Raw genomic sequence first — 25,024 nt, forward strand, 5'->3', positions numbered from 1 at the left:
TTGAGACTACAAACTCAACAGAGGTGAAACCCATCTCTGCCTAGCCATGAGAGTGTCTGAAGAGAACTTCGAGACTATAAACTCAACAGAGGTGAAACCCATCTCTACCTAGCCATGAGTGTCTGAAGAGAACTTCGAGACTATAAACTCAACAGAGGTGAGACACCCATCTCTACCTAGCCATGAGTGTCTGAAGAGAACTTTGAGACTATAAACTCAACAGAGGTGAGACCCATCTCTACCTAGCCATGAGTGTCTGAAGAGAACTTCGAGACCATAAACTCAACAGAGGTGAAAGTTAGATGGATTATAAAAAGAATGTCTACACATGGATTATTAGACTACCGGATCTGTAGTTTACTTCTCTCTCTCTCGCTCTCCTATTCTCTGTGTTAACCACACCCTAATATGCCATGTAGTACATGTTGCCACTCATTGTGTAAGCACACAGTATAGTGTTTTACTGCCAGTTATGTAATGAGGAATTTATGCAATCATATAGCATTTCACTTAAATACATTTTTGATTTGAATCTTGGACAAAATAAGCAATAATGTTTGTGTTTCTTCTATATTGTTTTAAAGACAGATTATAGTCTTATGCTGATATTAACACTTTTGTCATACATTATATTTCCATTGTCAGACATCGTACCCACAAGCTTGTTCTAGTTTCCCCATCCCCATTGTTCTGACACCACTAATACGTTTTGCCTGTATGCTTTTGACCACACTGTATGGCCACAGGGCAGCGACAGATATGACTGTTGCTGCGTCACAGAGCAGAACACACTAGATCAGGGGTGGGCAACTCCAGTCCTCGACTGTTTGCTAAGGATGGAGGAAAAAGTGTGACACCAATCAGGCCCTTGAGGACTAGAATTTTGGTATTTTGACCAAGTCAGATCAGCTCTGAAAAAACTACAGTGGGGAAAAAAAGTATTTAGTCAGCCACCAATTGTGCAAATAAATTCATTAAAAATCCTACAATGTGATTTTCTGGATTTTTTTTCTTCTCATTTTGTCTGTCATAGCTGAAGTGTACCTATGATGAAAATTACAGGCCTCTCTCATCTTTTTAAGTGGGAGAACTTGCACAATTGGTGGCTGACTAAATACTTTTTTGCCCCACTGTATTCATGAATCAAATGGGTATTTATTCATCCTTAACGGAATGGACCATTGAACAGCTGTAAATATTGCAGATTGTGCCTTTAAAGTCATTCACCCCCACTACTCATTCAGGACCCTCCCTCTGTCCCAGCTGTCATCAGTGTCCTTGGAGTCTCTTTGACAGTATTGATGTTGCCAGACAGTGTGTTGTGTGTTTGTCAATATAGATAGTGGATCAATACTCTGCAACGTTCTATGGGGTCACCTTCCCTCGATCGCCAAACTGTTTTATCACAGTGAAGCAATAGCAAACAGAGACAACGCACTGTAATGTCTGTAATGACTATATGCATTCTGATAAAGAAATGATCAGTACATCAACAAACTTTAATGACAGGCAACACCATCATTCATTTACTGAGATCTGATTAAAAGCATAGCAGGCATTACCTTTGACCTTATGAGTTTAGTAATCTTCAATCACAAAACACCCTGTCATTTAATCCCATATCTTTATCTGGCCTGTCAGCTGTGAACTTCCCCACTGGCAGTAGTGAATGCGAGTGTTGCCAGGGTAACTTCAGATCAACACTGTCAAAGCCATGAATAGAATGGATTAACTAAAAAAAAGTAATGTTTTAAAAACAAACAAAAAAACTTTATTAACACTTCTCATTCAAAGAAATAACATACAAAAGATCCAAAGTAATTTCTTTCTACATTTACAGAGCATAGGTTTTTGCTTCAAAAAAACAGAAACAAATCCTACTTGTACAAAGTGAACAAAACCATCAATCCCCTGCAGTGACAATGTGCCAAATGGTTCCAGCAATAAAGAAAACATTCTTCATCTTTCAAAACAACGAAAGTCTGTGCAAAGAACGCATACCAAAAACACAATGTGAGTGAGTCTCAAAATGGCACCCTATTCAGTGCACTACTTTTGACCAGAATCCTATGGGCCATGGCCGAAAGTAGTACACTATGTAAGGAATAGGGTGCCATTTGGGAGACAACCCATGTTGCTACATTAATAAGGCAAAACCCTACAGATAATTCACTTGGGAAGCTTCCTTGGTAAAGTGAGTGTAGATAGAAAGAAATATATATTCCACCCTAAAAATAAATAAAAAGGCTTTTCAAAAAGCAGCTAGTATTGCACTGATAGACTAGTACCCTTTAATAATGAAATCATAAGGAACTCACTAGTGGACTACATAAAAACAGAAATACTGATCACAGAATACACAGTAGTGGCTGATCCCAGATCAGTTTGTGTTGTATAAATAACTCCTACGGTCTGGGTTAGTGATGCAACATAAACACATCTGGGATAAGGCTAGAAAAACAGCCTTAGCAATAAATAAAATCACAGATTACTTACTGAGTAAAATAATACTTAGAACATGTTATTTTGGGGACCTGCATTTCTGCGGGTTCCTGTTCATATGGGATAAAATAATGAATGGCTGGAGCTCATGGAGTTCCGTTTGAGTCGGGTCTTTTTCCCTCAGGGAGGGTCATTCAACCATCTCTCTTTCCCTGTCAAAGTTCTGGTTTGGTTCCAGAACCCATCTACACATGAAGAGAATAATACTGGGCTTATCGTCAAGACTTACCCACAACGGCATCCCAAATGACATGCTATTCCCTATATAGTGCACTACTTTTGACCAGAGCCCAAAGTAGCGCACAACTTATAAGGAATAGCATGTCATTTGGGACACATTCCATCTCTAAATCAGAATGCTGTGCTAGGGTCGGGCTGCTTCCTACCCCTCAAATAACTTCCCATTGGCATGGAAACCATAGGAACTACATGGGAAACAAACAACTAAATGAAACGCATATCACTCCATTAGAACCATAACATGAGATTCTCAAAGCTTAAAAGAAACGTTTAGAAATGCAAATGAAATTTTTAAACTGAACGACTATCTACGTTGCCTACTACTCTCCTAGAACACAGAATGTCCTCGTATTCTACAAACGCTGCAGGTTATGGGCCCAATAGATAATTCACGTTCTGTAGACCAATATGGAGAAAAAAACAACACAATCAAAAACAGTGAACTAAATCAAAATAGCGCCACTAATTCAGATCAACTGATGAAATTAGATTAAAACTAAATAATACACAATAAACCTAAATCTAAAATGGAGGGGTGGTATTAAAAAAATGCCAAGTCCATCATTGGTTTAAAAATAATCCATATCATTGACAGTGGGGAGTGGAGAAAATACCACCGTCAGGGAGAGTGGCAAGGTGAAAACAACCCAACAGAACCCAATGGTGTTGGAACTGGACTGGGGTGCTTCCCAAATTGCACCCTATTCCCCATGTAGTACCAGGGAGCCATTTGGTACACAGCCTGGGAGTGGTGAAGTGGTTTTATGTCTCTGTGTGGTAGATGTTGTTGGAGTCGTGTTGGGTGTTGGTATTGCAGTAGTCCTTGGTGTGGCAGGTGTGTCCTAGACCACACATAGCTCTGTGGATGGGACCGGGGCTGTCGTCGCCACCGTGAGAGGTGGTGGTGAAGTTCAGAAGACTGGTGCAGGTGGGGAGGTAGACATGCTGCACGTGTTCCACCTCCGACCGACACACCGGACACGACTGGGGAGAGGACAAAGAGAGAATGTCAACATAAAAAACTGTCACTTCATTTGAGGTACAGGACAGGTACAATACATTCTGTAGACAGAAAGCACATTAAGAGGTGGAGTTGTGCATGCAGATCCACAGTGCTACAGAAAGCATGAACCACCATCAGCCATGGGCTGCAGAATGGACCAGGTAGCCAACCAATCATATTTCAGACACCCAGAACACCGACCAACAGTACTAACCAGTCTGTCACAGTGATGGAGCAGGGATAGTGGAAACACACTTCATTTTCATTTAGCCAGTCAATTGTATTGAAGTCACATAAAAGCCTGTTAGTTAACCAACAGGGACCTCCAGATCAAATTACCCACGATACACTCTGTTCAGACATATCAAGAAGATGGTTAATAGTGTTTTATAAGGGGGCGGCCATCTTGGAAAGTCAGTACATTTTTTTGGGGTGGGGGGAAATCTTCTGTTCTCTCTCTCTCCTCTCAATGTGTTTGGGCCTAGCCATCACATGACACGTTTCCTTGTGGATTTAATGGAATAGAGATTTGTTGGCATGCTGCCGGCAGCTTTAATCCACAGCCACTAATTCACCATCTGAGACGGCAGTTCAAGCAAAGTTGGGCACATTTAGGAGATTAGTGGGAGGGACAATCAGGTTAGCTGAACCCATGCATGAGCAAAACACTGGATCATTTTTTTTAAAGCCTTAAGTGATGAGTGACTCAGGAGAAAAGTCAAGTATTCTCCTGGAATCAGAGCGCTCTGCCACTCATGGTATTACACAGCTAGAACCACAGAGCGTGGACAACCACCACTAACACAGACTGTGGCTAGGTTCCAATACTCCCCAACAGCTTCCTTCCCAAGTGTTCTTTCCTACAATGGCACAAAGGACCGGATGGGTTTCTGTCCTACTGCTGTAGTGTATTAAGACCAAGCTGAACTACGGCCTCATGAAAGATGAGAAAGGGAAGACATTTAAACCTAGTGAGACAGCCGTGTATTCTGGGGGTTGACGGCAGTGGTGGCATCCAAATGTCTTGACCAATGGTCGACTTGACCAAAAACCATCAACAACTAAATGAATGTGCAGAGATCAGTGTTTTCTGGAGTCCTTCTCCATCATTGACTGGTAGTAGCTTCTCAATGTAGCCAGGACCACCATGTAGGAATTAACATGTGTGTTGAGATCATTTTCAACCAATCACAAGTAGTCACTTCTATCTGGGTCTCTTTACCTGTAGTTGGTTGGCGCAGGTCTGGCAGCACACCATGTGTCCACAGGGGCAGAAGGCTGCGTCTATCTCCTCCACACAGCACAGCATACACAGCAGAGCTTCTCTGAGTTTCTCTAGTCTCTCCAGCAGCGCCCTGCTCTGCTGGCAGCTCCCACAGTCCTCTCCCAGCCCCTCCTCCTGGCCACGCAGTGGACTGCGCCCCGATGGCGTCCTCTCGCCGCCCGCCACCATGATGCCGGCGTTGTAGAGCGTCCGGCGTGCGTAGTCGTAGACCTCCTTGGAGGTGCGTCGGATGTCGAAGACGTACTTCTTGCCCAGGTTGATGTTCTCGTTGAGAAAGAGAGACGCCAGGTGACCCTTGAAGTCACGGCTGTACTGCATCATCACCGCGCTGGTCACCGTGTCACACCTGGGAGGAGAGAGGGAGACATTACTAACCAGGAAGTCATGAGCATAAAGTCTCTCATTCTGTGATCATCTGTCAACTGAATGTTAGACACTATTTTCAAATCAATTGATTTCTCCATTGTCCACATCTCTTTTGGTTCTGAACCTATACAAGGGTTGTGGCTAAATGGTGTACAGCTAAGGTAAAAATGTTGCATGTTTGAGTCTGGGAGAATTTTAGCATTCTGGCTAACCCAAACCCTTTTCCTAACATGCTATGTCCTGTAAGTTCTCCTAACCTGTTATGTAAGTTCTCCTAACCTACTAGAAAAAGTCCAATCTGTCCGTAGCTGTATACCATCTAGTCAACACCCTATAAAAGGGGGTTGATCATGTTCAACAGCAGAATAGGACTGTAGAAATCCTCTCCACTGACACACTGTTAATGCTGTTGGTTCTACAGAACAGACACATCAGCACAAGCTGAGGAATAGGTGGTAAAACCCCCCACCCACACAATAGAGAGGTCATCTTTGGACCTTTGTGACTATTGTAAGACAATCTTTGCTATTGCACAATTGAAAACAGCTGACATCCATTTTTTCAGGAATAAACACTTTTAGTTTCATTAATATCAACACTAAGACTGTCTCCATGTCCTGTACTGCCTATGGCTTCATCAAGATCAGGACATGTCAAAGCACACTATGAATCTGTAGATGGGATGACACTAAGGACCAAAGCACAGTCTCAGTTAATGTGTACAACTACAGATCAGGATGCATATTCAGGGAGCAGAACCGTGGTAAACAGAGCAGAACGTTGAGTCTTCAGAAACACCAACGTTTAAGAGATGAGAGAGAGAACGATACCTAACTGGACTAAAATGGGGAAGTGTAACGGTTGGCTGGTTGACCAGCCCTTAGGCAGTATAAAGTCACGCCAGACTGGTTCACGAACTCTTCGTGGATTCAGAGGGATGTAGTCAGGTGAGTAAGTGACCACAGGCCATGTAGAGGATGGTAGTGTAAACAAACATGTGGTCAACACATTAACATAACAGTGAAGCCCATGGGGGGGGGGTCAATGTGTCTATATACTATACTCAGAGGCTCTCATTTTAACTCTACCAAATAGTTTGCGGAGAAGTCAGTCCCTTATGATGAAAACCTGGAACATTTGATCAACAACGCCTTCGATCAGTTGGTGATCCAATCCAACTCCACACATCCAGTATGATGACTATATGCAGAGTGTAGAATTGGACTGCATGTATTTGTGTTCTGGCTTCCCACAAGGTAACCCTCTCCACTCCTGTCCACTCGCCTGTAGAAGGCGTGTGTCTCAGTGATGGCCCGGTACAGTCCGCTTGCTGCCCGGTTGCTGATCAGCTTGAATATCAGAACCATACTGTCGCTGGTATCCTTGGTCACCGTCAGGTAAACACTCTTCCCTGACTGAGTGGCTGTTTGGATTATAGGATAGCTGATCCTAAAATGGATAAAGAAAAGCTGAATTTAGAAATGGTATTCTTTCAACTGAAATTCTGTAATATTACACCCTATCGCACAACAATAAAACAAATATATAATTAAAGTTTCATGATGACAATCTCAGATTTCCTGGAAGGTAAAGTTAGCGGGTGAGATGGACTTTACGCTTCAGAGATTTGGACGGTACAGTATTTACAGAGAGTAAAGGTACAGTATTTACAGAGAGTAAAGGTACAGTATTTACAGAGAGTAAAGGTACAGTATTTACAGAGAGTAAAGGTACAGTATTTACAGAGAGTAAAGGTACAGTATTTACAGAGAGTAAAGGTACAGTATTTACGGAGAGTAAAGGTACAGTATTTACAGAGAGTAAAGGTACAGTATTTCTAGGAGGCAATCAACTATGTACAGTAGATTGTGTATTGTGCACTATGCAACCCACATGCCAAGCTCTCTGGTGACATTGTTTTGGAAGATATGTAAGTGTTCTGACTGCACAAGAGATGGAGCAGTTGGTTAAGTATGGTGAAGACCCTTCATTTACCTGTTGACCAGGCTGAAGTCCTCTTTACAGACAGCGATACCTTCAGCGCCTACCCCTATGGCCAGCCTCTGTCCCTCTGCGTCCCTGGCCCAGTGCCACTCCACCCCATAGTGCTCCAGGCTGGACACCAGCTGCAGGGCCTGGTATTCCACTGACCCCGGGCTCTGACCCTCCAACGCCTTGTGCTTAGAGATGATACTGTGGCGAGAGAGAGAGAGAGAGAGAGGGGGAGATGGCAGCGTTACTAATGGTTCAGATGCAGAGCCTCATTGCTTCAAAGGGCTCACACAAAAGAGCCACTGTGCTTCAAATAGTTAATGTTCTGCATTCATTTCCTGGGAGGGCTGTGAGAAAACAGTAGAAAAACATCTTCACACAACTGAGAAACGTGACAGACTGCTGGTAATGAAGTCATGAACATCACTACCCATGGCCATCTAGAAGACATGAAGGGTCCTAACACCAGCCATACAGTCAGTCCAGCAGCCAGGATGAGGTTTAACCTGTTGGGGCTAGGGGGCAGTATTTGCACGGCCGGACATAAAACGTACCCGATTTAAAATGGTTACTACTCCTGCCCAGAAACGAGAATATGCATATAATTAGTAGATTTGGACAGAAAACACTCTAAAGTTTCTAAAACTGTTTGAATGGTGTCTGAGTATAACAGAACTCATATGGCAGGCCAAAACCTGAGAAGATTCCATACAGGAAGTGCCCTGTCTGACAATTTGTTGTCCTTCTGTTGCATCTCTATTGAAAATACAGCCTCTGTGCTGTAACGTGACACTTTCTAAGGCTTCCATTGGCTCTCTAAAGCCGCCAGAAAGTGGAATGGGGTGTCTGCTGTCTCTGGGCAAAGAACAGCAGCACAGTTTGTAAGTGGTCATCCTGGGGACAGTGAGACTGAGATGCGCATTCACAAGACTACTCCATTTTTTTTCTTTCAGCCTTTGAATGAATACAACGTTGCCCGGTTGGAATATTATCGCTATTTTACGAGAAAAATCGCATAAAAATTGATTTTAAACAGCGTTTGACATGCTTCTAAGTACGGTAATGGAATATTTGGAATTTTTTTGTCACGAAATGCACTCGCGCGTTACCCTTCGGATAGTGACCTGAACGCACGAACAAAACGGAGGTATTTGGATATAACTACAGATTATTTGGAACCAAAACAACATGTTGTTGAAGTAGAAGTCCTGGGAGTGCATTCTGATGAAAAACAGCAAAGTAATCCAATTTTTCTAATAGTAATTCTGAGTTTAGTGAGCCCCAAACTTGGTGGGTGTCAAAATAGCTAGCCGTGATGGCCGAGCTATGTACTCAGAATATTGCAAAATGTGCTTTTGCCGAAAAGCTATTTTAAAATCTGACATAGCGTTTGCATAAAGGAGTTCTGTATCTATAATTCTTAAAATAATTGTTATGTATTTTGTCAACGTTTATCATGAGTAATTTAGTAAATTCACCGGAAGTTTTCGGTGGGTATGCTAGTTCTGAACATCACATGCTAATGTAAAAAGCTGTTTTTTGATATAAATATGAACTTGATTGAACAAAACATGCATGTATTGTATAACATAATGTCCTAGGAGTGTCATCTGATGAAGATCATCAAAGGTTAGTGCTGCATTTAGCTGTGGTTTTGGTTTTTGTGACATATATGCTTGCTTTGAAAATGGCTGTGTGATTATTTTTGGCAGGGTACTCTCCTGACATAATCTAATGTTTTACTTTCGCTGTAAAGCCTTTTTGAAATCGGACAATGTGGTTAGATTAACGAGAGTCTTGTCTTTAAAATGGTGTAAAATAGTCATATGTTTGAGAAATTGAAGTTATAGCATTTTTGAGGTATTTGTATTTCGCGCCACGCGATTCCACTGGCTGTTGACTAGGGTGGGACGCAAACGCCCCACCTAGCCCATAGAAGTTCTACATGAATCACTCAGTGGCCACAGTCAGTATGTCAGCTGCACCACAAGGCAAGCACCAAGGTCCCAGATCCTACAGACAGCAGACTGAAGCACCAAGGTCCCAGATCCTACAGACGGCAGACTGAAGCACCAAGGTCCCAGATCCTACAGACGGCAGACTGAAGCACCAAGGTCCCAGATCCTACAGACGGCAGACTGAAGCACCAAGGTCCCAGATCCTACAGACGGCAGACTGAAGCACCAAGGTCCCAGATCCTACAGACAGCAGACTGAAGCACCAAGGTCCCAGATCCTACAGACGGCAGACTGAAGCACCAAGGTCCCAGATCCTACAGACAGCAGACTGAAGCACCAAGGTCCCAGATCCTACAGACGGCAGACTGAAGCACCAAGGTCCCAGATCCTACAGACGGCAGACTGAAGCACCAAGGTCCCAGATCCTACAGACGGCAGACTGAAGCACCAAGGTCCCAGATCCTACAGACGGCAGACTGAAGCACCAAGGTCCCAGATCCTACAGACGGCAGACTGAAGCACCAAGGTCCCAGATCCTACAGACGGCAGACTGAAGCACCAAGGTCCCAGATCCTACAGACGGCAGACTGAAGCACCAAGGTCCCAGATCCTACAGACGGCAGACTGAAGCACCAAGGTCCCAGATCCTACAGACGGCAGACTGAAGCACCAAGGTCCCAGATCCTACAGACGGCAGACTGAAGCACCAAGGTCCCAGATCCTACAGACGGCAGACTGAAGGGAAAATATCTTCATAAGAATTCCATCATATCTTTATGAATCCTATTACCCCGGGAGGGAGGGAACTCATATTTACATAGTTCTACAGAGACCTCATGTGATGGTGATTGAGATTATAGAGGGAGGGAGGGAGGAAGGGTCCTTCCTGAGCTGTCAGTCTGTCACCCAGAGAGCAGATTTTATAATATAATCCCATCATCCCCTTATCTGAGCAAAAATAAGGGAATCAATTACTATAATGTAATGTGAGCCTCTGTCCTGTCCTGCTAGCAATTCTCTCATCACTATGTGTGCAGTGTTAATTCAAGTGTATGAACTGAGCTATTATTGCCCTAGCATTACTCATGGACCGAACCTCGACCCCCGCTCAGTTCCATACGAACCTCGACCCCCGCTCAGTTCCATACGAACCTCGACCCCCGCTCAGTTCCATACGAACCTCGACCCCCGCTCAGTTCCATACGAACCTCGACCCCCGCTCAGTTCCATACGAACATTACTCATACAGCTATACGGGGGTACTGATGTCGACTCCCAACAACTGTTTCTGTCTATGGAATGCATCACCAATACATTTCCTCTTAGACAGCTTTGCTGTTCGGAAACTTTCACAACAGTGATAAAATTTCCCTGCTGTAATTTCTTAACTATGGTAAAATGATCTGTATGTATGCATTTTATTATTGTTGTTGGCTCAGCCATTTGAAAGTGGTTTACAAACTTAATTTGAGCGCAACAGTAAATTGTATCACAAAATTAGTTAAACACAGTACAGACATTGGTTAAGTCTTCCTCCAAAGACATACGCTTGATTATGAGGGGCGAGAACATCTAGAACATTACCCATAGTGCAATAGAAGTATGCTATCGGCAATTACGCAAAACAGGGCTGACAGAAATCACCAAATGGGCTACTACAATTGACAATACATTAACAAGACAACTTCATGTCAATATTAGCCTGATTAGAGCCAGTCCATTGGCATTTACATTTTCCCTCCAATTACGATGTCAGGAGGACCCTAGTTTGTGTGTGCTTGTCTTGCATGTGTATCCTAGTGTGTGTCCAAGAGTGTGTGTAAACACAGCGATAGATCGGTCCTCTGACCTAGTATGAACAGTCCCTAGTTTAGCTTGGCCTCCACCCAAACTGTCGGTCTTCTCAAACTGTTGACTTAACCAGTCAACGAGCTGCTGGGCTACGCTCTAATCGCTGGCTTGGTTCTCCCAACCATGTTATTGTTATTGTAGAGACAGAGAGAGAGAGACAGACAGAGACAGTTGTGGGCTTTGTGTGTTGGAGGTGGAAAATAATTTCCAGGTTGGATTTCACAGAAAATATTAATAAGTCAATGTTTAACACCTAGTTATAATCCTTGTTTTTCTGGCTGTATAAAAGAAAATGGGTCAAGTTATATCAAATACAGTTGAAGCCGGAAGTTTACATATGCCTTAGCCAAATACATTTCAACTCAGTTTTTCACATTCCTGACATTTAATCCTAGTAAAAAAATTCCCTGTCTTAGGTCAGTTAGGATCATCACTTTTAAGAATGTGAAATGTCAGAATAATAGTAGAGAGAATGATTTATTTCAGCTTTTATTTCTTTCATCACATTCCCAGTGGGTCAGAAGTTTACATACACTCAATTAGTATTTGGTAGTATTGCCTTTAAATTGTTTAACTTGGGTCAAACACTTCAGGTAGCCTTCCACAAGCTTCCCACAATAAGTTGGGTGAATTGTGGCCCATTCCTCCTGACAGAGCTGGTGTAACTGAGTCAGGTTTGTTGGCCTCCTTGGTCGCACAAGCTTTTTCAGTTCTGCCCACAAATTTTCTATAGGATTGAGGACAGGACTTTGTGATGGCCACTCCAATACCATGACTTTGTTGTACTTAAGCCATTTTGCCACAACTTTGGAAGTATGCTTGGGGTCATTGTCCATTTGGAAGACTCATTTGTGACCAGGGTTTAACTTCCTGACTGATGTCTTGAGATGTTGCTTCAATATATCCACATAATTTGAATTCCTCATGAAGCCATCTATTTTGTGAAGTGCACCAGTCCCTCCTGCAGCAAAGCTCCCCACAACATGATGCTGCCCCGTGCTTCATGGTTGGGATGGTGTTCTTCGGCTTGCAAGCCTCCCCCTTTTTCCTCCAAACATAGCGATGGTCATTATGGCCAAACCGTTCTATTTTTGTTTCATCAGACCAGAGGACATTTCTCCAAAAAGTACGATCTTTGTCCCCGTGTGCAATTGCAAACCGTAGTCTGGCTTTTTTATGGTGGTTTTGGAGCAGTGGCTTCTTCTTTGCTGAGCTGCCTTTCAGGTTATGTTGATATAGGACTCGTTTCACTGTGGATATAGATACTTTTGTACCCGTTTCCTCCAGCATCTTCACAAGGTCCTTCGCTGTTGTTCTGGGATTGATTTCCACATTTGGCACCAAAGTATGTTCATCTCTAGGAGACAGAACACGTCTCCTTCCTGAGAGGTATGGCGGCTGTGTGGTCCCATGGTGTTTATACTTGCGTACTATTGTTTGTACAGATGAACATGGTACCTTCAGGTGTTTGGAAATTGCTCCCAAGGATGAACCAGACTTGTAGAGGTCTACATTTTTTTTTCTGAGGTCTTGGCTGATTTCTTTTGATTTTCCCATGATGTCAAGCAAAGAGGCACTGAGTTTGAAGGTAGGCCTTGAAATACATCCACAGGTACACCTCCAATTGACTCAAATCCTGTCAATTAACCTTTGGGAAAGCTTCTAAAGCCATGTAATAATTTTCGGGAATTTTCCAAGCTGTTTAAAGGCACAGTAAACTTCGAGTATGTCAATTTATGACCCACTGGAATTGTGATACAGTGAAATAATCTGTCTGTAAACAATTATTGGAAAAATTAATTGTGTCATGCACAAAGTAGATGTCTTAACCGACTTGCCAAAACTATAGTTTGTTAACAAGACATTTGTGGTGTGGTTGAAAACCGAGTTTTAATGACTCCAACCTAAGTGTATGTAAACTTCCGACTTCACCTGTACCATTCCCTTTCAAGTGTTGATTTGTATGATTTACAGTCTTTTCACAATGCGAGAACTCAATAACCCTGCTTGCTTTGGTGAAATTCCCTGTCAGGTGTTCAGTTCCATGCCTGAACAGGTTTGGTCCTTGAGAGAGAAAAATAAGTGGCTACATGGTAGAAACATGGGGAAGAGAAGGGTGTGTCTCTCTAGAGGGGACCTTGTGAGCATGTGTAGTATGCTCCAAAATGGCACCTTATTACCCATCTAGTGCAATACTTTTGACCAGAGCCTATGGGGAAATAGGGTGCCATTTCCTTTCCATCTGTTGCTCATCTCATGTTGGGTGACATCACGTGGGACAAACTGTTGTTCGAATTGCAAACCAACCTCGTCTCCATGGTAGGAACATGGGAGTGGAACATGTTTTTTTTCTGTACAGCGAACCTCGTGACCATGTCTTTTCTTCTAGGTTCCTCTTAGTCTGTATTTTGCGCATGGCGACTGACACGTGGGCATGAGTTTCGAACTTTGTTCCAATTGCAAAGCAAACCATTTCTGGGGACTTCCAAACTCTGCTGCAGTCTGCAATGTCAGTGTAACTGATATCAGGTTCCCATGTTTCTGTCAGCTACACACGTATTCAAAAAGGTAGGCTAAGTAGAAGGAAATGTTACGGCTTGGAGCAACTCGTGGGTTAGGGTGCAAATTCTAGAACCTATTTTACACCTAATTGTTTATTGGTTTTGAGCAGCTACCATATGTTAATGGGAATAGGAACACAGCTAAGTCTAGGTAATGTTAATGGGAATAGGAACACAGCTAAGTCTAGGTAATGTTAATGGGAATAGGAACACAGCTAAGTCTAGGTAATGTTAATGGGAATAGGAACACAGCTAAGTCTAGGTAATGTTAATGGGAATAGGAACACAGCTAAGTCTAGGTAATGTTAATGGGAATAGGAACACAGCTAAGTCTAGGTAATGTTAATGGGAATAGGAACACAGCTAAGTCTAGGTAACACTGATGGTAATAAATTATGAAAAGGTTTGACCTGTTCTGGGATGAATTTTCAATCATTCTGAATTGGGACAGGAAAGGGAATTTTCCTCTTTGAAGCACCTGATTGTTAGATGTCCAACCGATGTTGGATGAATCATTAACACCACATCTGTCACTTGGTTCAGCTAGATGTTGATACTTTCATATCATAAGCCTCTAATAACATATCTGTTCACTAAGCCTGCCAGCGACCTTGTCAAGGGTAGGTTTGCTTTCAATATTTCAACCGTGTATTCATGTCCTGCAAACTCCATCTAATTAGCACAATGGCTAGAGCTTCAATCCTGTTTTGACACACCACAGGTGTGGGTGTGTGTGTGTGGACACATTTTACTATACTTGTGAGAACCAAAAGTACTCACAAGAATAGTAAACTAACAAATTCAGAAGTGAGGCCATTTTTGCTTAGGGTTATAGGTTAGGTTTAGGGGAAAAGTGAAAATAGGATCTTGAATGGGAATCAACTGTTGGTCCCCAAAAAGTCCTCAAGCATAGTAGGACATAGCTGTGTGTGTGTGTGTGTGCAAGCCTTCATGTCCCCCCAGGTGTCCCCTGGCCTTACCTGTTGACTGTTGCCGGGCAGGGTTCGCTCCCACTCAGCTCAGAGTAGCAGTACTTGGCTGTGTTCTGGTTGTAGTCTCTGAACTCGGCTTGGGCCAGCAGGGCACTCAGCTCCTCAGCCTGCACAGAACACATCCTCAGGTGGCCACTGTGGAGGTTCTCCTTGACCTGCATGAAGAACACATGTCTGGTGGAGGGAAGAGAGAGGGAGGGAATGTTAGACATGAACTGGAACAGGTAATGATTGGAGATGGGTGGTGCACAGGGCCTGGAACCAAACAGGTGATGATTGGAGAGGGGTGGTGCACAGGGCCTGGAACCAAACAGGTAATGATTGGGGGAGCAGGTGGACATAATAGAGGTTGGGTTACACACAGAGCAGGTGTGTGTGTGTGTGTGTGGGGGGGGGGGGGGGGGGGGGCAACAGGCCTAGAGCACCTGAAAATGGATGGTTGTTCACTCATTGACACTGTACAGCTCACTTTCTCTCTCACACCAACACACTTTATGACTGACAGCGGACCTCCAGCTTACCAAAGCCATACACCTCAAAGTAGTACTCTGTTCTGCTTTCTAGTTCACTACGGTCATTGATGCCAGGAATAGAATGAGGAACACGAGTTAAAAAGTAAAAGCTGTTCCCAGTCAGACAGTGCGTGACGTGGTCTGACTTTTAACCCAGTGACTCAGTCAGCGACTTTAATTATATATATATTTTTTTAACAAGGCAAGTCAGTTAAGAACAAATTCTTATTTACAATGACAGCCTAAGAACAGAGGGTTAACTGCCTTGTTCAGGGTCAGAACGACAGATCTTTACCTTGTCAGCTCAGGGATTCGATCTTGCAACCTTTCGGTTACTAGTCCAACACTCTAACCACAAGGCTACCTGCCGCCCCGAAATGGGGCTTCATAACTCTAATCAGGGTACACTGTACACACACACACACACACACACACACAGCTCTAGCTCTTATCACAGTGTAAGAGGAGTCAGCAGCCAGCCCTTTAAAGCTTCTGTATGGCTGCCTATTCACAGTAGTGTGCTGCGGAGCGATAAACAGACTGGGTTATACTGCTGTTGTGTTGTAACAGTGGGGTCTGGGTACGATAGCACCATTCAGCCTTGGCCTCTCGTTCTCCTTCTCTCATTCTTAAAAAATAAGTCCGGTTATATACCAAAACAAGCCAACACAAAGACAGGGCTAAATCGCTGTAATGATGACGCAGCGCTGTAAGCTTGTTCTTAGTGAGGTAAGGGCCCTCCCACGTTGTTGCTAAACACTTGTTATTGTGCTGAATTTAACATGAAGGGATAGTAGGCCTCGGGAAAGAAATTGGATTAAAACAAAAAAAAGAATAATAATAATTAAAATTAAGAAAGAATAACAATAGACATAAACAACAAAGAATACGGTGTCTGCATGCAGAACATTGGGCTGGTTCAATCACAGGCATGGAAGCTTTTACTTTGTTTTCCCCCGAAAGCTCAGAACAACATTTATTAGTTCCTGAGATGTGGTGAATGATTGAGTTAAGTTCTTGCCTACTTTAACTCAGTTATGATGTGATGACACTTCTTTTTCAAGTCACTGTCCAGTGAGGCTCTTAATACAAAACTGAGATACCAATAATATTATTCTGGACTGGGAAAGTGTATGGTCAGTTAAACATGAACTAGTAATATATATATGACACTGAGGCAGCGAAATAGACAAATTCTCTCCCATTAAAAAGGAGGGTGAACATGAGAACTGTGGCCTCGTCTCAGACCTGCAACTGGAACTGAAAACCAGCACAAACCTGTCAGGCAACTCAGCTGCCTCCTTCCTCCCCAAACAGGATCCAGTCAACTGGATCCAACGAGACCAGACTCCCTTGTTTTCCTCACACATAATGTAACCTCATAACATAACGTAACTTGGCATACAACTACCGAGCCCATCTGTACAAATGAATAACACAACTATGCAACATCCCTAACACATAGCTATGTAACATAGAACTCCAACTGTGTATGAATGTGTTACAGTGAGATTTACTGTCAACTCTGCTTGGTCTCTTCCTGACACCCCTGTGCTGATGGCTGAAAGCATCCATGCAGGAAAATGCTTGCCACACTGGTTTTAGTCACACAAACATTCTAATTTAGCTAGCAAACAAACAATCCCATCTCATCTTGAATGCGCCAACTGTCTTGTTTTTTGCAGATTGCATATTTCAGGTAGAAAACCTAACAGATCAAGAGTGTGGACTCCAGACAGTAACTGTGCTATTTTTTGTATCAAGGATGAGTTCACTATGGAGCCAGTCCAGCGTTCGCACATAAGTAGCACAGATTGCTAGCTAGGCTAACTACCTTGCTGGCTAGATAGAGGCTAACTACACTGCTGCCTAACTAGCCAGCTAACATTAACTAAGTGATAATGTCATGAGGGCTGCTTGCTTGGTGAAGTGTACTTTGGATTACTTCCGTTTTAAAATATGCCGTCGCTGGCACGCTAATCACCGTCAAACCACCATGCCTACTCTCACGTTTTGACTTACGGGCTGAATGATGTTCAATCAGCAGCTCGTAGAGCGCCCTCTTCAGGCTACCATTAAAATATATACAAATTACCAGAATTATTCTCGTTCATTCTATGTACAGTATATAATCTTGGTGCTTTATGTACGGAATAAAGACCGATTTAGCGGTCGGGCTCTAAACCGCACACAGCCGTCTGTTTCCCTATTGTGCCAGGCCCAGCAGCAGGACTCATGTGAACAGCAGGCTGCTAACCTGTCTGGTTGGAAACAAAGGGCTACCTGGGGTTTACTATCAGTCACGGCCCTGCCTGGCCTGACTGCTCTCCTTCCCTCTCCCTCGTCACCCTGGGGTCGCCAGCTCAGCGCTCCGCCTTACGTGACTCATTTTGGAAACACATAGCCGCTCAAATTGAAAAGGAAAACTTCTCCTGTAGCTCTGCCCCGTGCAGTCCAACTCTTTTATACCCCACCCAATACTGGGTTTAATCTGGGCTCAGAACATGGGCTAAATGACCATGTCTGGGTGTATACAGTATCTGGAACATCCACATAATAAGAAGTTAAATACTAGGTAGGTATTGTTGTTAAGGACAATGTATAGGAAACAGTCACAAGTCTAGTCTAACTTGTACAGCAAGTCGACACAAATCAACTTCCAGGGCAGCATGGCAGGAGTCTCCCTTCATCCACCATGCTTTGATGGGAACTGTAGAGGGCGGTGATGAGGGGGTGTGAGCTGGTCTGACTGTCCTCTGTGCAGGATCGTGACTGGTACACGGCTCGAACATGAACTCCAACAATGCCAGGCCGCTGGATACTGACGGTAACTGTAGTGTAAAACAAATCAAAATATATTTTATATGAGATTCTTCAAAGTAGCCACCCTTTGTCTTGATCACAGCTTTGCACACTCATGGCATTCTCTCAACCATCTTCACCTGGAATTCTTTTCCAACAGTCTTGAAGGAGTTCCCATTTTTGCTGAGCACTTGTTGGCTGCTTTTCCTTCACTCTGCGGTCCAACTCATCCCAAACCATCTCAATTGGGTTGAAGTCGGGTGATTGTGGAGACCAGGTCATATGATGCAGCACTCCATCACTCTCCTTCTTGGTCAAATAGCCCTTGCATAGCCTGGAGGTGTGCTTTGGGTCATTGTCCTGTTGAAAAAGTAATTATAGTCCTACTAAGTGCAAACCAGATGGGATGGCGTATCGCTGCAGAATGCTGTGGTAGCCATGCTGTTTAAGTGTGCTTTGAACTCTAAAATCAGACTGTGTGGAGGTGCTTTGCTGGTGACACCATCACACCTCCTCCTCCATGCTTCACGGTGGGAACCACACATACAGAGATCATCCGTTCACCTACTCTGCATCTCAAAGACACGGCGGTTGGAACCAAAAAGCTCTAATTTGGACTCATCAGACCAAAGGACATATTTCCACCGGTCTAATATCCATTGCTCATGTTTCTTGGCCCAAGCAAGTGTTTTCTTATTGGTGTCCTTCAGTAGTGGTTTCTATACAGCAATTCGCCCATGAAGGCCTGATTCACACAACAGTTGAGGTTGAGATGTGTCTGTTACTTGAAGTCTGAAGCATTTATTTAGGCTGCAATTTCTGAGGCTGGTATCTCTAATGAGCGTATCCTCTTCAGCAGAGGTAACTCTGGGTCTTCCTTTCCTGCGGCGGTCCTCATTAGAGTCAGTTTCATCCTAGTGCTTGGTTTTTGCGACTGCACTTGAAGAAACTTTCAAAGTTCTTGACATTTTCAGAATTGACTGACCTTCATGTCTTAAAAGTAATGGACGGTCATTTCTCTTTGCTTATTTGAGCTGTTCTTGCCATAATATGGACTTCGATTTATACCAAATAGGGCTATCTTCTGTATACCACCCATACCTTGTCACAACACAACTGACTGGTTCAAACGCATTAAGGAAAGCAATTACACAAATTAACTTAAGGCACACCTGTTAATTGAAATGCATTCCAGGTGACTACCTCATGAAGCTGGTTGAGAAAATGCCAAGAGTGTGCAAAGCTGAATCTCAAATATATTTTGATTTGTTTAACACTTTTTTGGTTATTACATGATTCCATGTGTTATTTCATAGTTTGTGTCTTCACTACTATTCTACAATGTAGAAAATTGTAAAAATAAACACAACCCCTTGAATGAGTATGTGTCCAAACTTTTGACTGGTACTGTATATATATATATAAATAAAGCTTGAACAGGATTAGGCCTATTTTTGATCAAATTTGAATGGAATTGATGGAGAGAAAGACAGTGAGAGAGTGTTTGCCTGCACACTGATTTAAAGCAATGATATTTGAGTGATAGGCTGCTTTAAATAAAACTCTTTACAATAAAAAAAAAAATAAGGTGACCCCAAAACGGAGATGTGTGTAAACTAGATGTGCATTCAGTCCTTATATCACTATAGTCCTACATTTCACTTGAAAAAAAAAAAAGTTACCGTGATGAGATGATACACGCATTGTGAACTGCGCTGCATTCTGGGATGCTCCGTCCGTCCCGTTGGTGATTGATCATGCAGATAGCAGAGAGTCAGCCGTAGAGAAGCCAGATTGAGACATTGCATATCATTTAAAAACAGTTCCATTTCACGTCATGCTGTTCATAGAAATAATTTATTATAACAATTGTAGCAGTTATTTTCTCTCTGGAAAAAAAGGGAGCGGGTTTGGGCGGGAAATCTCTAACCTGGTTGCCGCTATTCAACTCTAACACAGACGGACAAAACAGCTGGGGTTATATTTAAGCCTTCAGGGAATCTGATACTGGAACAGAAAACCCTTAAACCTCCTCCTCTCTGCTGGCCCAGTTTAAATAAAGAGGCTGTGTTCATCCCAGTTGTAAGACTTTCATTACTGTCAAGGAACACCTGCTCTCAGACCAGTGGACCGCACGGTACATTTACTGTTCAGACACACACACACACACACACACACCGCGGGCAATGGACGACAGCGGGGGCTCCAACACAAAGTAATCTGTTCGACTGCTGGAATGCTACAACACTTGACTGCATAGCTGGAATAATTCAATTAAAATGCACCGTAGACTGGGGGGGATATGGTTCATTGATCTCTATGTGTGACAGCAGATGGAAGATGGAGAGAAGGAAGAAGAGAAAGGGGGAGGAAGAGAGGGTGTTTAGTGCACATGAGTTATGATTTTATTAGTGACATGTTTTAACTGTGTTTTAGAAGTTCTCAAAGTGAAATGACTTCACCAAATAGGCTATTTAGTACATTTCACATGCTCTCTTCACATCAGTACTTTTTCTTAACTAAATTAATAGTAAACAAGTTGTCAAAAGTAGCCAAAAACAAATGATAAAAGAATTGTTTCAACTGGATTTCTCCTCTCAGTAGAAACATAGAACACATCAGAACGTCACAGAGTTCTCAGTTTCCAGAAGAACATAAAGTCCATGTGAAATGAAACCAAAAACCTCTGCCTTGCGACTGCACCGCATCAGCCAATGAGAAGTGTCTGTTTCAGAGCCACAGGCCCTAAACAATGTGGTTTGTTGGAGTAACAAATAACACAGCCCAGAGCTGTGGTGCTAGAGGTCACTCCCAGTCAACGAACTCTAATAACCCAATTCCATGGACCACTTTTACTCACTGTCTCAATGAAAACTTCACAATTTACACTCTCCAACACAAGGCTGTTAATCAGCTAGTTTAAGCAACGGAAAGAGGGACAAAAGACTAAATAAATAAGAAATATTATTCACACGCCGACTGAATTCCTGAATCCAAAGAGTGGCATTTTGAGGCGAACAAATAAGTTGTTTTTGTAAGCTAAAACGCCCTCTGGTTATGGGAACATAACGGAGTGTTCCATAATAACGAACTGTAGAAGGGCAAAGGTCACACACAGAGCCCAGAGCCAGCCCCAGACATCCTTCCTGGCCGGGAACTAATGCTAAGGGTTCAAACTAGATATACGAGGGACTGATACTTGAGTTCAGAGACCTTAAGGCAGGTTTAAAAAAAGTTTGGGGAAAAGGACAGGGGCTGACTGTAGAAACCATCTTGTCTCCTAAACTAAGGCAAATGGATGTAATGCTAACACCCAATGGTCTTCAATTCCGTGAAAAACATCCATCAGCCTTGTTGTTGTGACAATATCTCGGTTCTGCAGACATGTAAAGACACTCTGGAGTTGGCAAGGCTCAAGAATACACAACGGCTCTCCTAGGGGGTTTAGGGGGAGGATATCAAAGCACAAAAACATGTGACTTCTGCATTTGCACCCAAATTAAACTGACAAAACAGTCTCAAACTTTCCTCTCTCACTATGCTAACTGAATTCACAGATATATTGAACCAAAATAAAAGCAACGTGCAACAATGTCAAAGATTCTAGTGAGTTACAGTTCATATAAAAGGAAATGAGTCAACTGAAATAAATGAATTAGTCCCTAATCTATGGATTTCACATGAATGGGAATACAGATATGCATCTGGTCACAGATACCTTAACAAAAAGGTAGGGGTGTTGATCCTAAAACCAGTCAGTATCTGGTGTGACCACCATTTGCCTCATGTAGTGTGACATCTCTTTCACAGAGTTAAATCAGGCTGTTGACTGTGGCCTGTGAAATGTTTTCCCACTTCTCTTCAATGGTTGTGTGAAGTTTCTGGATATTGGTGGGAACTAGAACATGCTGTTGCACATGTCAATCCAGAGCATCCCAAACATGCTCAATGGGTGGCATGTCTGGTGAGTAAGCAGGCCATGGAAGAACTGGGATATTTTCAGCTTCCAGGGATTGTGTACAGATCCTTGCAACATGGGGCCGTGCATTATCATGCTGAAACATGAGGTGATGGTGGCGGATGAATGGCACGACAATGGGCTTCAGGATCTCATCACAGTATCTCTGCGCATTCAAATTGCTATCAATAAATTGCAATTGTGTTCATTGTCTGTAGCTTATGCCTGCCCATACCATAACCCCACCATGGGGCACTCTGTTCACAACGTTGGCATCAGCAAACCGCCCCCCCTACGTTCATGCCATACACATGGTCTGCGGTTGTGAGGCAAGTTGGACGTACTGCCAAATTCTCTAAAAGGACATTGGATGAGGCTTATGCATGCCAATTGCACGTTCCTTCAAAACTTGACAGTTGTGGCATTGTTGTTGCATGACCAAACTGCACATTTTAGAGTGATCTTTTGTCCCCAGCACAAGGTGCACCTATATAATGATCATGCTGTTTAATCAGCTTCTTGATATGCCATACCTGTCAAGTGGCTGGATTATCTTGGCAATGGAGAAATGCTCACTAACAGGGATGTAAACACATTTGAGCACAACACTTGAAGGAATAAGCTTCAGCTCATGAAACATGGGACCAACACTTTACATGTTGCTTTATATTTGTGTACTAACAAATCAAATCGACTCTGATTGAAGGACAATTAACTGAGTCCGAGAGGCCATGCAAACCCAAGAATGCATGCATGTTGCTGCCATTCAAAACCCAGCCAGAATGCCCTTTCATTTTGAACCCAGTACTAGAAGAATTTACCATTCAAATTGCTAGGGTTAGAGGCTTTAAGTCCCTTCTAGCAATTCTATTTCTAAGGAAAAGGAACAAAAAATGTCCCTTATCTCATTCATGGCAGTGGTCTATATTAATGGCTGGCAGGCCCTCTGGACTGCTAACCCCCCTGACCAACCGTTGGCCTGATCCGAAAACTAAACAACAAGGAGTGGAAAACATGTTCATTTAGACCCAGCACGACGCAGACAGCACTACCCCTGGGCTGAGTGAGGGATAACGACGCAGACAGCACTACCCCTGGGCTGAGTGAGGGATAACGACGCAGACAGCACTACCCCTGGGCTGAGTGAGGGATAACGACGCAGACAGCACTACCCCTGGGCTGAGTGAGGGATAACGACGCAGACAGCACTACCCCTGGGCTGAGTGAGGGATAACGACGCAGACAGCACTACCCCTGGGCTGAGTGAGGGATAACGACGCAGACAGCACTACCCCTGGGCTGAGTGAGGGATAACGACGCAGACAGCACTACCCTTGGGCTGAGTGAGGGATAACGACGCAGACAGCACTACCCCTGGGCTGAGTGAGGGATAACGACGCAGACAGCACTACCCCTGGGCTGAGTGAGGGATAACGACGCAGACAGCACTACCCCTGGGCTGAGTGAGGGATAACGACGCAGACAGCACTACCCCTGGGCTGAGTGAGGGATAACGACGCAGACAGCACTACCCCTGGGCTGAGTGAGGGATAACGACGCAGACAGCACTACCCTTGGGCTGAGTGAGGGATAACGACGCAGACAGCACTACCTCTGGGCTAGTGAGGGATAACGACGCAGACAGCACTACCTCTGGGCTAGTGAGGGATAACGACGCAGACAGCACATATTCATTGAGGGGGCCAAGTTCCAACCATAGAATTAAAACAACTAGAACAGTGAAGACATTCTAGTTATTCTATTTCTATGGGGCCCCAACTCAATCCCTGCCTTGCTCTCACCCAATCAGACATGACCACTCCCATCATCTCCTAACCAACGGATGGATTTATGGGGAAGTTTCATAAAGAGGGTTGTTTGTTTGAGCGAACAGCTTTTAAAACCAATATGAAATCTACTACTCCTCTGAGAGTTCAGAAATTACAACCAAATGCAGAAGTAGCTCTATGAAACTGCACAGATCTGATCAGTGAACACAAACATCAAGACTGCCTCAACTCAAACCATGGGCAGAGACAGAGTCAGTCTAGGTGTGAGCAGCAACAAAAATAGATGGTGGGGATGAGAGTAGAGAAAACATCTCTCCCACTAGCAGGCAGGCAGCGGCTGCATTAGGCAGTCAGACAGGGGGTTTCAAAAGCTACCCAGGCAGAGCGGTGTAGAGAGATGCTGTGATCTAAGCTACAGGATTAGGATGGGGGTTTATTTCATGTTCGGAGGACAGAGAAACCACGGAAATCAGACTGAATTGAGCCGGTGCTACAGACCAAAGGCCTGAGTGTGTATTTATAGAAAGCTTTAAAAAAAAATGTGGGAGTGTGTGTGAAATTCATTGGAGATCATTTTAAAAAGACGTCCTCCAGCAATTTTTTAACTTTGACTATTGAAAATAACCCAAAATAACTACTGTGCAAAATAGGGTTTTTTAGACACCTGCAGACCTCAAGGAGTTGGTCTGATGGGAGTCTGTGATGTCATCCCTAGCTTGAGGAACAATAGAGAACAAAAGAGGAAAGCCCTCCCATGTCATAACATACCTGGACCACCTATTGAGATGTGCCTTTGTTGTCGTCATAAAGTATAAATGCTATGAAACGTTGGGGTTGCATGTACGTATTCAAGTTGGTTTCGTGTTAAATGGTTTAAGAGCTAGAGCGGGCAGAATATAATAATAATAATAATGAGTTTGTAAGAAATCTAGGAGTAGCTTGCCTTCAGCAAGCAAACTAATAAGAAGAGTGTAGAGCGTTAGAGCACTGTGGATCCCGACAGAGCACTGCTGCCGTCGCCATTTTTCATGCTGCGCTTGGGAGCGGGTGGTCAGATCAGACAACTTTGGGATGGAAATATTTCTGTTGTCCCGCAGATTATTTGGAAACGGTCGTTCTTCTGCTTTTTGCGCGTTAGACTACCTATTGAAAAGTCACATCTGTCTTATTATTCACTGCTTCAAGTTAAGTAGCCGACTGTGGTCTCAATGA

The 25,024-nt window shown here is 43.5% G+C and overlaps 1 protein-coding gene across 1 annotated transcript in view; it reads right to left on the reverse strand.

The window, feature by feature from the left end:
• Positions 1-1,743: 1,743 nt before the first annotated feature.
• Positions 1,744-25,024, reverse strand: part of LOC106570576 (E3 ubiquitin-protein ligase MYLIP-A) — a 30,985-nt gene continuing 7,704 nt past the window's right edge. The window contains exons 3-7 of the mRNA XM_014143025.3: positions 14,739-14,924; positions 7,392-7,589; positions 6,681-6,845; positions 4,968-5,376; positions 1,744-3,726 (exon numbers count right to left, since the gene is read on the reverse strand). Of these exons, the coding sequence (XP_013998500.1) occupies positions 3,505-3,726; positions 4,968-5,376; positions 6,681-6,845; positions 7,392-7,589; positions 14,739-14,924 (1,180 nt within the window). The 3' untranslated portion in view covers positions 1,744-3,504. The remainder of the gene's footprint in view (positions 3,727-4,967; positions 5,377-6,680; positions 6,846-7,391; positions 7,590-14,738; positions 14,925-25,024) is intronic.

Source organism: Salmo salar, chromosome 14 (assembly GCF_965601325.2).
Source record: "Salmo salar chromosome 14, fSalSal1, whole genome shotgun sequence".
NCBI lineage: Eukaryota > Metazoa > Chordata > Actinopteri > Salmoniformes > Salmonidae > Salmo > Salmo salar.